Source organism: Harpia harpyja, chromosome 14 (assembly GCF_026419915.1).
Source record: "Harpia harpyja isolate bHarHar1 chromosome 14, bHarHar1 primary haplotype, whole genome shotgun sequence".
Classification (NCBI taxonomy): Eukaryota; Metazoa; Chordata; class Aves; order Accipitriformes; family Accipitridae; genus Harpia; species Harpia harpyja.
In genome coordinates this window covers 12,437,627-12,455,186 of record NC_068953.1, presented here as the reverse complement: position 1 = coordinate 12,455,186, position 17,560 = coordinate 12,437,627, and the positions used below count along the sequence as shown (strand labels likewise).

General features: G+C 39.8%; 1 protein-coding gene across 3 annotated transcripts in view; it reads right to left on the bottom strand.

The window, feature by feature from the left end:
* MYH10 (myosin heavy chain 10) overlaps window positions 1-17,560 on the bottom strand; it is a 105,283-nt gene that overhangs the window by 64,296 nt on the left and 23,427 nt on the right. For all 3 annotated transcript variants that reach the window (XM_052808760.1, XM_052808758.1, XM_052808759.1), the window contains exon 4: window positions 1,953-1,980. In XM_052808760.1, coding sequence (XP_052664720.1) covers window positions 1,953-1,980 — 28 coding nt within the window. The remainder of the gene's footprint in view (window positions 1-1,952; window positions 1,981-17,560) is intronic.

The following is a 17,560-nucleotide window of genomic DNA, read 5'->3' as shown; positions in this document are numbered from 1 at the left end:
TATGGTCACATTCTCCTGAGGTCCGACTGTAGGGACATACATCAATTCCCCACCCCTCACCATCTGCAAGCAAGCATCCCTCTGCAAAGGGATGTACAGCAAGCAGCTTGTCAACTGCCAAGCCAAGATGGGGAACCTATCACAAGATCCAGATATTTCATGCTTAAGTGTGTTATACCAGGCATAAACCAGGATTCAATTATCTATTCAGTACAGAAGGATCAAAAGCTTATGGTAACATTACAGGTGAGGTAATAACAAAATTGAAGACAAGAGAGCTAAAAGGCTTTCCAATTTGCAAATGAACAGATCAGACATTCATTAAATCCTGTAGCACTGCCATTCCAACCTTTGTGGTCTCAGCTGACCATGTAAAGGAGTGCAAGGTTCAGGCATAGGCACAAAACATGAAGCTACTTCAAAAAATTCACCTGAGGCAAGCTTATACTGTTGAAGCATCCACAAACACACAAGAACAAAGCATTTCTTTTCACTCTGGGATTCCATCCCTGTTTTGAGCGCTATTTTGTACATTGCACATGAAGTAGTCATCACATGAAAATAGAAGTCCTACTAAGAGCAGGAACCACTGACCTAGACAAGCCTGTGTTAACTGGATCAACTTTTATCTCAGCTACAGAACTGTATTTGCTTCTGTGTCCTTAAGCCCCATGAATCTTGTACTCATAGTATGCATAGTTCAAAAAAGCATGGCTTGAAAGGATCCACCTTCAGTCTTGTATAGAGCTTGATAGCTAGAGGCACTTTTGGAGGAAGCAGGAGATGAAGATATGAATCCCTTCATGTCAAGAAGGAAGCTGAACCCAGGTCTCTTTCCAGCAATTAATCTAACCATTGAGCTATTTCAGGAAGCAGGCATCCTCACGAACTATGGCCTCAATGCAACTGGTATGCACTGGCACACAGCATGGTCAACTGATCACGTAACCAAGTCAGAGGCATGCAAGGTACCATATCTTCCCTCTCTCCCTCAGATAACTGAATATGTTAAGTTATACCCAAGACTGCTAACTGCAGGCAGTTTCAGAATGGAGCCAAGGTGTGGTTTCACAACACAGATGAACCATCCTAACCCCCAGGGTGCTACCAACAGGGACAGTTCCCCTCCTGCATGTTCGTACCTCCTGCTTCAGGCTAGCACTCTCCTTTGAGCCCACAGTGTGCAGACCCAGAGAACGAAACTGCTGCAAAGGATTATTTTGTGGCAAGGTCAGTTTTCTCCCAGCTTTGCTCCCTGAACTAGCTTATGTTGGCTGCCAACCCCCAATGCTAGCACAAAATCTGCAGAAACACACAGCTTATGTGGTAGAGGAGAGGAAACTGGATCACCTCTTTTAACAGCAGCCCAAAGACAGATTAGCTCGGTAGTGTCATTAACCTGAAAGCACATTCATATTCTGAGTACCCCACCACTGCATTTCCAGATCCCAGAGAAATTTAAGCTGAAGCTAGAAATTTGCTCCTGGGTGGGGCAAATTCAGGTGCACACAGAGAAAGCAAAAGGAAGCCTTAATGTCAACTTCAGAGTTCTCCTGTTTGAAGCAGATCCAAAGCGAAGCTGTTGCTTAGCAGTGTTTCTAGACCAACTTTTGATTCACATCCCCCTTGGGCACTACACATTGAGTAGTTACAACATAGCATTTCAGACAGATGTACACTTTTTAAAGCTTTTTATTTCTGATTTAGATCTCTTGACTGGCATTTTTAAACTACATTTCTTAAGTAGCACATGCCTATAAAACTTTCAATAAGGTGAATTATGGTATTAGAAGAATATATCCCCATATTAAATATCACTTCATGCTACATCTTTAACCATTAGTCATTGCCTGTCAAGATTAAAGACCAAGTTTTGACTACTACAGCTGTATCAAAGACCCCTTTCACAATACAGATTTCCAAAAATGCCCAAATGAAAAGTGTTCACTTACGTGCAGAGAATTGATTGGTCCTCACGGTCTGCAAAACAAGAACAAACATTGTTATAGTTTTTTGTTTATACTGTCCTGTAATTTGCAAGACAGTTTCTTTTAAATGAACATTTAAAAAAATGCAGCTTTTCAGCTTAACAGTTCTAAGGACACTCTCAAGCAATTTTTATAATATCCCTTAAACATTCCAGTTCACACACACCCCCCCCCTTTCAAACAACAGCTTAGACATTCCTGAAAGTTCTGCCATTTCATATAATAAAGCCAAAATTTTGGTTAAATTTAGTAATAATCCATGGTAATATTTTTAACCATCTTTTCAGATACAGCTGGCCCAACATTTTTATTCTGTATGCACCCTTTCCCAGATTAATCAAAAAATTTAGAATCTTAAGTATTAAGTGAGAAGAAAAACAGTTTCAAGTACACAATACTAATGACCAGACACTTGGAAATAGCACTAACATCTCCAGCAAACAAGTGCTTTACTCTACAGCTTTTTTTTTTCTTTTTTAAATTAACATGCAAGCCTGAAGTGCTTCCATAATTTAGCTTATTCATTAAAGACTTGTCAAAAGGAGATCCAGGGAAATACTGAACAGAGCCGAACTCCACAATACGGCGTGGCTCAGCACTTTTGTGACACCCACTGCTGCGCTCACGACCTTTGAGAAGAATGCCTGAAGGTCAGTTATACCCTGCAAGAGGTATTTGATAATTACAGGATCTTTACAGAATATATTTCAACATCATACACTCTATATTAAAAACTATATAATCCAAACATTTAAATATACCTGCAGAAAGTAAAATGTTAAAGGTGTTCTCCACCCCCTTTGAGCCAGGTTTTTCAATGAGTTCAACACCTTTTTCATAAATCTGCATCACAAAGATCTTGCTTTTACACTTCAGCTGTTTGTCACTAGCTCCAAAAGAATCCAATTGCCTCCTGCAAGCTCAGAACCTCAAACAGGTTTTCTGTCTGTTCTGACTGGTAATTTGTAATGGATTACATTATAATAAATAAAATAAAGCTTTATTTTGTTCAAGTGTAAAGCTCAGGACTACACGTTAGACTCCCTGCCACTCTCCGCATACAGCCCTTCTTGAACACAACGCTCTGACAGACCACAGAAAGGGAGCATTTGGTAATGTGATGATCATTATTCCCTCTAGGACACAGAGCTCAGTAGTAGCAGGATGAACAGACAGCTTCTCAGTTGCTACAAGGCAGCTTCCCCACATGCTTAATAGGTTTGAAACAGATCTATGTCCATATATACAGCCTCAATACATTTATGACCATTTCTGGTATGCAGAGTAATATAAACAACATTTCATATTGTTTCAAAATGGGTCCAGAAAAACTATTGTTCTGAGTTGCAAATTACTGCTGAGTTTTGCAGACTATGAAACCAGTCATCCTACCTATGTAATGAGCAGAGTTCATCACGCTGTTGCATAACAACTAGTATTGAAGCATAATTTCTATTTTAGCTAGGTAGCATGTAAAAAAAAAAAATCTCCAGCAGTGAGTTGCATTTCTTCCCATTACACTGCCTGATGAACAACCCCGATACAACAACAGTTCGTGTTCAGCCACATCAGCTCCCTGAGCAGGCTTGCCACACAGCAGCAGAAATCCAAGTTTCAGCACAGACAGGCCGGACTGCCGATTGGGGCACAGACACCTGGATTTAGATCAGCATGGGCTGCCAGGGAGCCTGGCAACCTGGACATACAGCCAAAATAAAGACAGGCTGCTGTTGAAGAGGCAATCGTGTCCTGTCCCCTTCCACCAGCTCTGGCAGCACTCATGTCATCAGTGTAGCACAGCCAAGAGGTGAGCAGTAAAGCTGCCTGACAAACTGTTTTTTGGTCTGATTTGCATTGAGCTGAATCAGTTCCCTCATACACTGCACAACTATACAAAAAAACTGTACTGGTGGAAGGGAGACCTCAGATCCGTTTTCTACACAACAGCCCCAATGTACCTTGGATCAAAAGGCTATCTTCATACAGACACAATGCCTCTAAAAAAACAAACCAGCTAAAAAAGACCTGGTATCAGCAAATTATGGTTATTTTAATTAGTTTATGAATATAAAGTTTGAAGGACATGAAGTCAAGTCTTTCAAAGCAGTCAGATGCCACCGCATCTTGCCGCAGTAGGCTAAACCAGAGACTTGCAGACTGCACCGCTGGCAAGTTTTAGACTACATTTTAACATCAAGTATGACAGAAAATATGAGGTCCTTTCTGACTGAAAAATGTTAAAAACATGCAAACAGTTGTACCTTCAACTTCTTGTACTAGCTTGTTCAAAAACTGCAAGAAATACCAGTGATCCTCTCACCCCGTTGTGCAGACAAACTGCACTGGGTTGCACTTGACCAGGAGTGCAAGTCAAATCCTGCACCCCTGTGACTATCTGTGTCCTGCAAGCAGACGTTACCTCCAAAAATCCTACCTACAGGGTAACAAATAGAGCAGAATGATTGTAGTAGGACAGCAGAAGAATATTAGTTTAGATTATTAAAAGTGGGAAAGAAAATAAGATTGTAAAAGTTGGTGATACGCCTGATAAGACCGCAGTGATCATTTTCTACTGTCATAATGACATTTACTGGATCATTTTCTACATCTGCATGATGTACAGCAACTCCTGTACAGACACAGCAAAAAAAGGAAGGGGGAAGCCTGTGACTGCAAGGAAAAAAAAAAAGCTGAGAGTAGGCAAAAGCAGTGGGAGTATGACAATAGAAACAAGAAAACACTCTAAAAATAAAGTTTATGTTCCTCTGGTTTTGATATACAGCAGCCGGTCTTGCAAGTCCTACCAGAAATAACTTTTTGCTACCAGCAGGAGACAAAGCCCAGAACTCCAGCAGCAGTCAGATGTACTGTATGCCCACTTGACAGCATAAACTAGAAAAAAGTGCAACTTTCTGACCCTGACCTGTTTCCAGGGGTAGCTAACAGCGACTCATGCACTTCACAGGCAACTCCATATGCTAGCAAAAAATCAAGATAACATAGGACAGTACATTTGTTCTTTTAGAATAAAACCGCTGAATGAATGCCAAGTTGGTACCAGGAGTAGAGTGGAAAGTTAATATTTCCTAGCTTTAGTATTTATTGAGAAATTTTCTAAAGTGACAACTTGATTTTCCCCTTTCTCACTTCCCAAGAATAACTTCGCTCTGTAATTTTGTCACTGTAGCTAAGCCACTTCAAAAAAATACAGTCGCCTCTAAAGTACAGCTCTTCAGTTTATCACTTCTTAAAAACTTAAGAACACAAGTAACATTTGCCTTGAAATTGAAAGTAGTTTATTCGAAGGCAATGTGCATTTGTCAATGCTTTGTATCATGACATATTTTACCTGTCAGTTTACCATGCAAAGCTAGTGTTCCACAACATGCAAGACACTATAAATGAATTTTCTTACACAATTAGTCCTAGAGAAAGTCTACAGAGTCCAGACAGTTGTATGCATTTTGTCATTGCCAGAAGCTCCAGCAAGTGCAGCAGAGCTTTTTTATTTTCTACGTCCGTGAGCGTGAACTGACACAGACCTTATAAAGTAAGTTATCTGGTACTCGAATATGTTACTCCAAATCCATTTTTCTGTGTCCACCTGGACTCTGAACCTCACAAACTATGAAAATGGAAGCAAGACAACAACAAGCTTCAAGTTTTGCCTTCTGATCACTTACTTATGCTAATGGCCAGTTCCCACATCTAGCACTCAACTAACAATAACAAAAAATTACTGCTTGAAGGCTCAGGATGATGTTTCATATGTTGTCAAATGCCGGATGCCTTTTGTCCCAAGAACAAGAGTTGATCTCACCAACCCATTCCAAAAAAGATTCTGACAAAACGACTAACATGGAAGAGTTATTTATGGTTTGTTTGTTTTTATTTTCTCCTGCCCCAAATAACACAATTTATCTGTAGTCTCGATTTCAAAGCAGCTGATCCCCTTCCTAAAGGCTCCAAGGAGCAGTAACTACATATCTCTTAGCCTGTCTTTTGAAAGAACTGAGCCCTTATCTGGCACTCTTGCCAGATTTGTTATCTGGGGCAGGGAAGAAGCACTGAACTTCTCATCTTTGGACATATATCTCAACAATACTTTCAAAAAACTGCATGATTTTCTGTGACCCAGCTTCAACCTGAAGGGCAGCAGGCAGCCCACAAGACAGATATTTATTTTTTTTATGACAGAGAACATGCCTAAGTCTTAAAAATAATCTGAAATTCTTTGCAAAATTTTTAATAGCATTTTTTTATTAAAGCCACAGTTTTGAGGTGGTTTTTCATGGAAACCTAAAAATATTTGGAAAATACTTAAGTTTTTCCATATGTCTTATGATTCTTAAGAACCAACCAAAAACATATCTCTCTAGCAAAGTCTTCATGAGATAACATTACTCTAACATCAGACAAACAGATCTGTAGGAATATAAAGACTAGACCAATTCAGCAAATCTCTTGGGGTTTATAAGCAAATTGCAGCGGTAAAAAGCAGAAAAAGTTAGCAGGCAATCCTCATCTCCGACCTTTAGAGCAACTGAAATAGGAAATACAAATAAATTACTCTCATGGACAGCATTAGCAAGTTTTACATTAGTTGTCTCTGTTACTCCATGCAAAGGGTGAGAAAGTGTATTGGTCTGGAATGGTTGATTAACTCCAGACAAAGTCACAATGGGTACATTACATTTTAAGCATGTAAGCAGACAATTTAGTGGGGGAAAAAGAAGCACCTTTAAGACAACTTAGATAACACAACTTTTGCTACCAGCATAAATATATTTCAAGTTACTCCCATATAACTCGATACAGTTTCATTATAAGGCTGAGCCAAACTAATGACTTCCAGTCTCTTAGGGAAAGGTGTCACATTTCTGCCACACCAACAGCACAGTTTCTGTCCTCTGAGCACTGGTGCTTGTCTGACCATAGGTTAAAGCAGCTTGGCTGACTAATCAAGAGACTCAGTCAGTCAGTTTAACTGAACCAGATGAATATAAGCATGAGGACAAGTATGTTGTAAGAGGGGATGAAATAAGAGGACCAAGCTCTTAATTCAAGCTACATCCATAACAGCAACCCTTTGGTTTTAAACCAACACCATAGTCCCACGGGAATCGATCACTTCACTTCAGATACACAGCTTGGATTCAAATATATCCCAAGGTCTTCAAACTACACTGAACACCATAACATTCAAGTTGCATAGAGAACTGTTACTACAGCATTCCTAATTCGAAAAACAAAGTTTGAAAATTATGCAGAGTGTATGAATAAAAACAAAATTTGATCTTCTCCTTATGAAATAAGCTTTCTATAGACTAGCATGTCCTTTTGAATGGAAGAATTTGGAAGCACAAAGGCAATACAACTTGACACTAGCCTTAGGCTGAAGCTCCCCCACCGCTGTAATTCAACTTGAGCTGCCATTGATGTCTGTCTGTCTCTGCTTCCTCTGCCCAGTTCCACCATCCTGTTCCTCCCTTTGAACCAGCAGCCGACTGCACAGATGCACGTGATGCTACTTCAAGTAGCTGATGGAACTAACAAAATTTAGTTTTCAACCAGATCAGCTCCCTGATCCAGTTTATAACGCAGCCACACAAACACTGAAATTAGTGTATGGAAAGTGAGAGAACCACCTCCTGTACCAGCTACCCATGCTCTGGTCACCCTAAAGCTACCTCAAAAAGCACACTCCCCAGCTCAGGTAACCTGCAAACCATTCCCAACTGGATATCTGCTGCCAGCAGAAAGTGCCACCTCCTCCATCCCGAGCATACATTCACACTGCCTCCCTTGAGCCAGCACTGATAGTCATCTACAATGAACCAGTCCGTGAGCCATACTAGCAGAAAACTAATCCTATCAAAATGTGTATCAAAAAGTGGCTAATGGTTAGATTGGCTTATGCTGTATCAAGCTATATATTTAGAATCTGGAAGTATCAGATATTGAACCATTGCTTTCATTCCTGCTCTCCTCCTTTTGCTTCTACCCAAAGAAAGACTGTCACACCTCAAGACAAGAATAAGCTGCTGTGCTTAAACACCTACTGTCATAGAGCTGAAAGACATCTTACTGATGCAAGCAGCAGCAGCCGCATTAGGGAAACCCAGTCACACAACACTGACCAGTACAAACGCTTTGAAGAGGCACCAAGGAGAATTACCAGAATACAGGAAGGACAAGAAGAATTACAGCTCTGAAAGCCATTTTTCCCTACAATCTCTTAAACCTACTTTGCTCTAGTCTCCCCAGAAGAATATGCTCTGGGGACAGCAATTGGCAGCTCCTCAAACCAACCTGTTGCTTGGCTACAAAGGAGTTGCCATGTTTTCTTGTTTGAAAATCCAGTAAGAACAGATCCTGAGTTTACCTTACTATGTACATATAATAAAATGCATGAAGTTTTGGCTGTCAGAATACAAAACATTTTACTCCATATCCCTTCTCTCACCAAACTATGAAAGGATTTTTTTCCCCAACTAACAGACTAGACCCAACAAAACCCCTGTTAATTTTGGGGAAGGCTCCAGATGTACATTAAACACATTTGTTGGGTAATTGGTTCAGGCAGGATGTTCCGAAAAGTCATAGCTCAAAGCTATAGTCTGTCTACAAAGAATTACTGTATTTTAACAAAGTAGCTTTTCTTAAAAGCATGACTTAGTTCTGCTTTGGTCACACTATAGTCATTCATAAATTGATACAAGATAATCAAACAGAAAAGGAAGAATCTGTCATCAAGTTTCCTACCGAAACTCAAAGGCCGTAGCATTGCAAACACAGAAATTTTATCACAGAACAGAGCTTACAAGTAAACAGATGCCCACCCTCTACAACTGTCTTTGCTCCAATTGCCCTTTACTATATTGATATTTTAAGTATTGCAAATGCACAGATCTGCCTTTATCCCTCACAATTTGACTTGGAATGAATGGAAGAAGCCATTTGGAGCTACCCCACACAGTGAACTGCCCAACTAGAAAGCAAATATGCAAATATATGAAAACAATTCCACAGATGTATTACCTGCTTTCAGATTTAATGTATCTCCGATTACTTTGACAGTAACTACAATTCTTGTCAAACACAGCAACTTTCATACAAACATTGACTGTCTCACAATCCTGCCACCCTTCCTATAAGTATCCTCCTTTTTGCATCGAGCCTTTGTTTAGGTAAGAACATGAAATAAGTGTGCCAAGATAAAAATGTTAATTCTAGGAAAGCAGTGAAAATGGATGCATGTGAGTATTAACCTGCTTTCCCAATTCAGGTTGAAGAAAAAGTTATGGGCTACTACACTTCCAGCCATCAATCAGCTGGAAATTACGGAGAGGGAAACAGTTCTTATTTGCAGGTATGTCAAGGGTTGTCCTTCCCAAAACCCAAGTGCAAGACTCTTGCGGATCATTCATTTTGACATAGCCTTTCCTTTTATCGCTCCAGAGCATGAAATACCTATTCAGTAGTGATAAAATTCCAGCCCCATTTCTGTAGCAGGCATAACCAAAAAAGTTGCTGGTTTTGTTGAGGTGGAGGAAGCAACTTCTTTGGTATTTCTCAAATGGGAGAAATTGTTGTCTTTCTAAAAAGAGGCAGTGGTGTAGGGGGAATGGAGGGCTCTTGTTTATTTTTAGACAGTATTTAATACTCAGGTGCCATAGACCATAAACCAAGAAAAGCCTGGTTCCCTGGTCAATAACCTTGTTTGTTGTGGATGTAAGGCTTGGAAGATCTGTGTGTATTTGCCTTCTACTGTAGGTGAACAGGCTCAAATATCAAACTATTCAAGGACATTTAAAAATTGAATTCCTGACAAGTTTTGTGAAAATGGATCACTGCCTGGAGGAAGGAGACCTTCCCATCAACACGGATTTTGCTGCTGCCAGAGCATTCACAGGACCGTGTCATAAAAGCTACATAACATTATAAAGCACACAGGCGGTCTGACAATCTACCATTCTTTGATTCCAAGCTCTGAATAACTTTTTATTCCTTTTTTTTTTTTTTTTTCTTTAAACCAAGTTCTACTGGACTAAGCATGGAAAGAGATCTGGTTACAGAGATGAAGCATGCCTTTATATTTTGCGTTTGTCTTTAAAATGTTGCCTAGTTACTCCATAAGCTATCATCAAACACTTAACACTATGAAGGGACTTGCAACAAACATCTCTAACAAACCTAACAGGAAGACTGACAGGCACAAGTTTGTTTGCTGAGCACCTACCTTACTGCAGACCAAATATACCAACACACTTACATTCACAGTGAGATTTCTGCAATAGCACTGTTTATCTTACATTTCACCTCTACCTTTAGTTGTGCAATAATATTTGCTATCTACAGCTTAGTCATTCACTCTTCAATGTACGTTCTGCAACTTCACATAAAGACGGGGCAGTTTACAGGAATAGAGTCAGTATTTTGCTAACAGTAAGCCATTAAATATTCAACTGAACTTTTCAGAAAGCATGTAATTTGCTAACAATATAAAGCTGACATTTCAAGTTATAATACCTAAATTTAATCAAGCCAGTACTGACTCTTTAAGGAAGCTGAACCTACACATGCTCAAAGCATCTGATGTGATACATCCACCAGTGCTAAAGGAGGACAATATCATTGTCAGGTTACTCTGTGGGAGGCTGCAGGTGACTAAAAGGATGGAGACATCACAGATATCTTAAAGGAAGGCAAGTAGGATCATTGCACTGTCCTTCTAAAAGCTGGAAGGAACCTCTGAAGGTCAGAAATGATCAAGGACACTGGTGTTCTTTAGGGGAAAACCATCTCTCAATGTACCTTGAAACTGCATTTATCTTTTTCTTCTTGCCTTGTCATCATCAGCTTATTCATTTGTTGGTCAGTTTTTACATCCAAGTCTTACTTCTTTGAAACTGTTAAGCAATGAACTTGCAAAAATTCTCATTCTTTGTCCTAAAACTTTTAACACTAATTAATACCAGAAGCAAGATCAAATTCAGGTGCACTCCACTCCTCGTGGGTATCCAGTGGTTTTAAGATTTAGAATAATATTAACCAGTTTTGCTTCATCAGTGCTCAGACACTTTTCCCACAAAACACTGGAAGCCCCCAATGCTGGCTCAGACACAAGTCCATGAAGAATTACATCAAAACTCTCCCTCCAGCCCAATGCTATCCATTTCAAAGACAAATACAACAGTGCTGTTTTAAATCAACTACCAACTCCCAACTTTGTCTGTTTACCTAGTATTTCCCATATAGAGTGATACAAGACACAGACAGACAGCATCTACTACATTTCCTCTACCTAGAAACCAGCCTCTGAGAAAGCTGTCAGGTCAAACTGCCACAAACAACTTTTGACAGACCAGTATTTCACTCTTGCCTCTTTTGTGTACTTCATTTAATTACTGCAAGATACTCCTGAATCTTTAGCGAAGGCCTGAGAAAGCACCTCTTCACTGTGGGGTGGGGGCATTGACGTAGACTCTATAAGTGTTCCTGCTACTTGAAGTTAAAATAACAAAAACTTTAAAAAAAAAAAAGTGGTTCTATCCCTTACTCTAAAAGATGCAAGATTTGAGAGAAATCACAACAGCCATACTTCAGTTTTGCTTGCTGACTGACTGCTAAGTACGTTAAGTTAATCATTATCAAACAAAGCATAGCAGAGGTCAGTCAAGTCCCAGTCACGGTTTACCCTGCAACTTGTTTACGGTGAACCATAGCACTGAATACAAGTGTTTCTTGCATGTCTACAGCAGACTTCATGACCACACTCATTCACTCACTCACCCCAGATAGCTCAAGCTGCTACACTGCTGCGTTCCAGCACAGCCATAGCTCAAGTGGCTAACCTAACACATCATCATCAAACCCTGGAAGAATAAGCCAAGCTATGAATTGAGGCTATTTTAGAGGTCACGAATTAGGTATTTGCAACATTAGCTTGAAATTACCCACATTCCTAAAGAAAAAATTGTGACATTTGTTTTCAGAGTTGCTAGCCAGGGCTGAATCAGCATAAAAGGAGAAAACAAATAGCTGTTAGACTACGTCCTGCCCACTTAATGAAACTGTGGGTAGCTTCTCCATTACATACCAGATAGAATTTGAATTTTATTTTTTTTTTTTTTTTTTTTTAGTCCTCATTAAGTTTGAAGAAGCTCAACCATGGTTTATGTTTTCACTGGCAGTCTTTCACTACCTTTATTAACCATCATTGAGAAGCTTTAGTAAGTCTAACTTAGAAATTAAAACAGAGTTGCTACATTTGTGAGCAGAAGTTAATAGGTAACACATTCCTTCCCGAATAAATTAATTCAAACAGGTACAGTTTATAACAAGACTTGCAAACACCCCCAATTTATTATGCAATACCAAATTTATTTAGCCTTTTGAAACAGGTGACTGCTGTAGTTTAGGAGGCGAGCGGAGAATATGCTCCATTTAGAGAAAGACCTTCGGTTTGGAGAAAGACCAGAGAACACTGCACAGTCCCAAGGGCTGATCCACACTGTGAGCAACAGCTGAAATGTACAAACTGCCAATACACGAAGAGGAAAACAACTTTGACTGTGAAGGTGCTCCTGATGCACTACACCATCAAGTCAGTGGGGCCAGCTACAACTTACGTGACTGAGCCAACGACTGGTTCTCACACAAGTGTTTATTGCAACTTAGCTGAAGGGCAGTAACAATCCATAAGGCAGCAACTTCTTAAACTGCTCCAGCTAGAGCTGCAAGGACTTGCTTGCTTATGCTTATTGTTCTTCAGATGACACAGATGAGCTGTTCTCAGCCTTCCTGATTTGTGGCTCCCAAAGAGCTTTCCCAGTAGAAACGAGCAGCTTCTAAATCTTATACACAGGCCGTCCCTACACTTACTTTTCAGTTTTTATTTGCACGCTGCTTAGAAGTAAGCTAAGATTAGTAGTAGTTGGCAAGCCACAGGCTGGAAAAGGTTTATTTAAACTGTATTCAGCATAGCAGTGGTTTCTATTCTCCATCAAGCCTGCTTCAGCTGTTCTGTTTCCCCGTGTAGTACAATTTTGCCTAGAAAAAGATTACATTGTCAACCGAAACAATGATTCAAGGAGGTCCTCTAACTGTAATATCTGCCATTTAAGCTCACTCATTTAACTTTTGTTCTTTTCCTTCCCAAACAAATAAGCAAGCACAAACCACTTAAAACTGGCTGTGAACCAATTTTGACTCTAGTGGGCTCTTCCTAAGCTGTTCCATTATGCCTGAACTCCACAAGTTTGGAAAGATCGCAAGTATGATAACAGTACATAGCTAGGCTTTCTAACTTCAACACAACATGGTCAGTGGTTTGGCTTTTTGTTCTCAGCCACACATAGGACAGGACACAGATCATCTAGCACATCACTCTACTCTCAGTAAGGTCAGCCACACTACACACACCAGTGATTTTAACACATCACCTAGCAATAGCTAGACTAAGAAGTTATAAGCATTTTTCTGATAGATATTTTCTAAGACCCATAACAAGCCTTTTGATAAGTACGTTTATCTGAAAATATTTTAAGTCCCAGATTCGCTGTATAGACTTCTTATACCTCTGTTTTTCAGCAGTGGAGTCGTTTTATTACTTCTTCCAATCACTGAGCACCATTAAAAAGTTCTAAAACACTTTCCCAAGAGAACATGTAAAAGCCACTGTTACAGTCTCATGAGACATTTCAGGAGACAAGAGCTCATGAGCTTCCACCACTTTACATGCCAAACTGTTGAGGCTACCTTGTGAGTGTGGAAAGGTACAGCACAACCAACTTCACAGGCAGTGCAATGTTCAAGATAAACATTTGTCTACAATTAAGATTGGGGGCGGGGGGGTGGGAATGGATATCTCAGGTTAAGTGAGACAGTTCAAACACTAAAATCCTTTCCTCAAAGGACCCAAGTTAATGCTACTTTCTTATATTTTAAACAGACTTCCTTTAGGTTTGATACTGAATAAGTGGGTTTTTTTTTTTTAAGAAGTTCAACAATTCAGAGGACAGACACCACACTTTCCCTACCCTCTTGTGCCTAAATAACCATCAAGTTTCCAATAAACTCTATTTCTGCACAACAATTTGAAACTGCACAACATAAATCAGTCCTTCAGCTTTTAGAGAAAAATTCACAGGTATATTCATATCTCCTTTCCTTTGGAGGGAAGATATTGACCTTCATTTCTTTAAGGTCAAAACAGCTTTTACTCATATGCACTTGTGCACACACACAGGCATCTTCTTCTCCCCTTTGCAGTTTTTCTAAACATGAGCATCATATATTCCTTATGCTATTTACAGGGGGGAGGGAAATCCTTAAAATCCTCTCTTCTCTCTCTCTGTTGAGCACATAGACCTGACACAAACATTTGTGCTGGAAGTACAAAGGACTAACATTTATTTGATAGTTTCACAGTATCTGCTGATAATTAGAGTAATCCTTTCCTATTAGAAATGGTCATGAACAATCACTGTTTACAAAATGGCTTTGACTGGTGGTTTTTTTTTTTTCCTATGTAGCTTAATACTGTTTCCATCTAAAAATCTACCATATACTACTGTAAGGGGGGATAATATCTCCCTATGGAGAGCAGGAGGCAAACAGGAGGAGCATTTCCCCAACTACAACTCTTCTCCACCCATTTTCAGGACCTAATACCCCCTTTCTTCCAGCCTTAGTCTTCAATAAAAAAGGTATTTGAAAAACAAGGATACAAGAAAGATAATCATTGTAGGAATTTTTGACCCAGTAACTGCTGTGAATTCATTCCTGAACTAAAGACAATGTTTCCCTGGGGTTTTGTGGAAAAAAACTTAACCTCATCTTTTAAATCTATTTCATTTGAGATGCTGAATGTCACCATAAACAGCTACTGCTTTAAAGAGATATGATGGCATTTTACCAGTTGCCTCTTCTCAGCCACTTTAACACTTCAATGTAGTAAGAAATAATACTTATGAAAAGCACCCCAGTAAAGACTAATTAAGCTCCATGCAGTCATAATAAACTAACAGCCGTGCTACAGTTTCCAATAGTCTCATCAGCCTCTTAAAAGCCAGCTGCAGTAGATTCCTGCACCCCTATGACTCCCATGCACTGCACAGTGAGGCACACACACTAACCCATCACACCCCAAACCCTCCGGTGTTATGAAGACACAGATTATTACCATCTAACCCATGTGCACTTTTATATGCAGGTTACAAAGTAAACTTACTGATATAGCAAGATAGACCACATACAATCGGAATCAGTATCACACTCCAACAGCTGATAACACAAGGACCAAAATTAGCAGGTAAGGATGATTCCCTACAACACTTTCACAGTAGCCAGAAAATTCTTCTGCAGTTTCCTGATCCATTATCCTCAGACTTCAAGTTCCTGTATTCCTCAAATGACTTTTTGGACAAGCATAGGCTTTCAGCACCCACAATATCCTGAGGCGCAGAATACCAGAGTTTAGCTATGCTGTTAAAAAAAATTACTTCTTTTTATTGTTTTGAACATGTCATTTGCGAATTTCAAGTAACGACCCTTTGTTCTTGCATAGGAAGAGATGGGGTGGGGGGAGGATCATCATTCCTTCTCCCTGTGCCACTTGAGATTTAGACTTCTGTTCTATCTGACCTGAATTACCATTTCCAGGCTGAATACAGTTTTGTTAATTTCAGTTGTTTTTTTGAATGTCTTCCTGTCATATTTCCTCTTTGCCCAAAGCAGGGAAGGCCAGATCTGCACAAAGCGCTGAAGATAAAATGTATTATAAGTCTATGGCAAAAGTGTTTCCTGGTTTGATCCCTTTTCCAGTTATTCCTCATGTTCTCTACCTGATTGATAACCATTGCTGAACACTGCCTTTAGATTTCCACAGATCCGTTTCATTCCCTACAGCTCCTACTCAAGCAGTAGCAGCTCCAACACTACTAACAAGTTCATTCCCCCAGTACACCACCATTGTGGAGTAGTGCACATGGAGTCTCCCATGCTATTTTAACCTCCTATACATTCTGAGGTACAGTTCTTTACATCAGGCTCTCATTTTTGCTACCCTGGATAACAATGTAAGCCAAGCATCCCCCCACAACCCCTTCTCTTCTCCAGGCAAGACATTTATAAACAAGAAACATGAACACGATGAGTGCAGGTTCCATGGGGTTATCACAGCAATAACCCTGACAAGGGTTATTATCTGGACAAGATTGGTCAATCTTTAACCAGTTCTTTATGTATATGAAGGCCTTTCCTCACATTGCAGTTACTTAAGAGCCTCTGGTTAGGATTGTTATCAAGTTACTTTTGGAAAGCCACATAGGCCATATCAGTTAGCTCTCCCTTGTCCATACAGATTCATGCACAGATCAATGCATTTGTGAGGCATGACCTCTCTTTAGAAAACCCATATGGAGTCTTTATATATGATTATATGTGTATGTATGTTCCTGCAAAGGCTAGTTTTATACTTTGGAACAGTTTCTACCGACATGTTTGACACCTAACATGAGTATACGGGTCTTCAGATTCCCAGATCTGAAAAGGAATCTCAAAGAGATGGCACCCAGTAGCTAACATCTGGGCGCTTTAGTACCAAATGTTTTGTGCCAAATGCAGCACAGTTATTATAACACCCAGTCAGCTATTCCATCTCTGAGATTAAGAATTTAGTTCTTCATATGCAGTTTGCTGCCATCATTTTTCTATCTACTAACCCTTCAGTTTGAGAGTGATTCCCTGATGTTTTCCTCAAAGGAACATTCCCAGCCTGAGAACTTCCCCAAACAACTTCTTAGCAGACACACATAAAGAGGTAGTCACATTTTTTCCTACTTTTTCTTCTGGGCTTTCCTTCTACACATCATCTGATGGCTTTATCATCACTCTGAAAAAGCCCTAGAATACAATAATTTTAATGCCCTGGAGTATTCAGAAAGCCATGAGCTTTTATTCACCTTGCTTTATGAAACAGCATACTAGAGGTGCACAACACCTCGCAACTCTGAATCACTGAGGAACGTACACAAAGTCTGTCAGGAGTACCTAAGCAGCCAAATACCTGAAAGCATCAAGTATGGACAAGTGAAAAGAAGCTAGATACACACAGAGCTATAAATTGGCAATCGTGTTGGTGATGTGAGCCTTGGGTTATTGAAGACAAAGAGCAGAACACCACCAGCCCCTCACCACTTCTCTCCACTTGCTAAGTGATAAAAATTGCTCCTGCTTCTTGTTGCTTTCTTACCAGAGTATACCAAAGAAACTTAAGTAAAGAAGGGGGAGGAAAAAGGAGCTACTGCAGTTGCTAACCGTAGCACCTATACAATAGCTAAGCTCTTACTTCAACACCCCAGAGGAATGCAGACATGACTGACAAAAACCAGTCATTGTGCAAAACACGCAACACCTAGGAGTGCTGTCACAGTGCAATGTGCTGTCAAGATTAGAAGATATTTAAGTTTTTGTTGCACAAGCAATAATATCTTGATGTATGTCATCTGAAGGCTAAAGCCAAGCAGAAGTGAATTATCCATTTCACAACTACCTAGAAATAAATG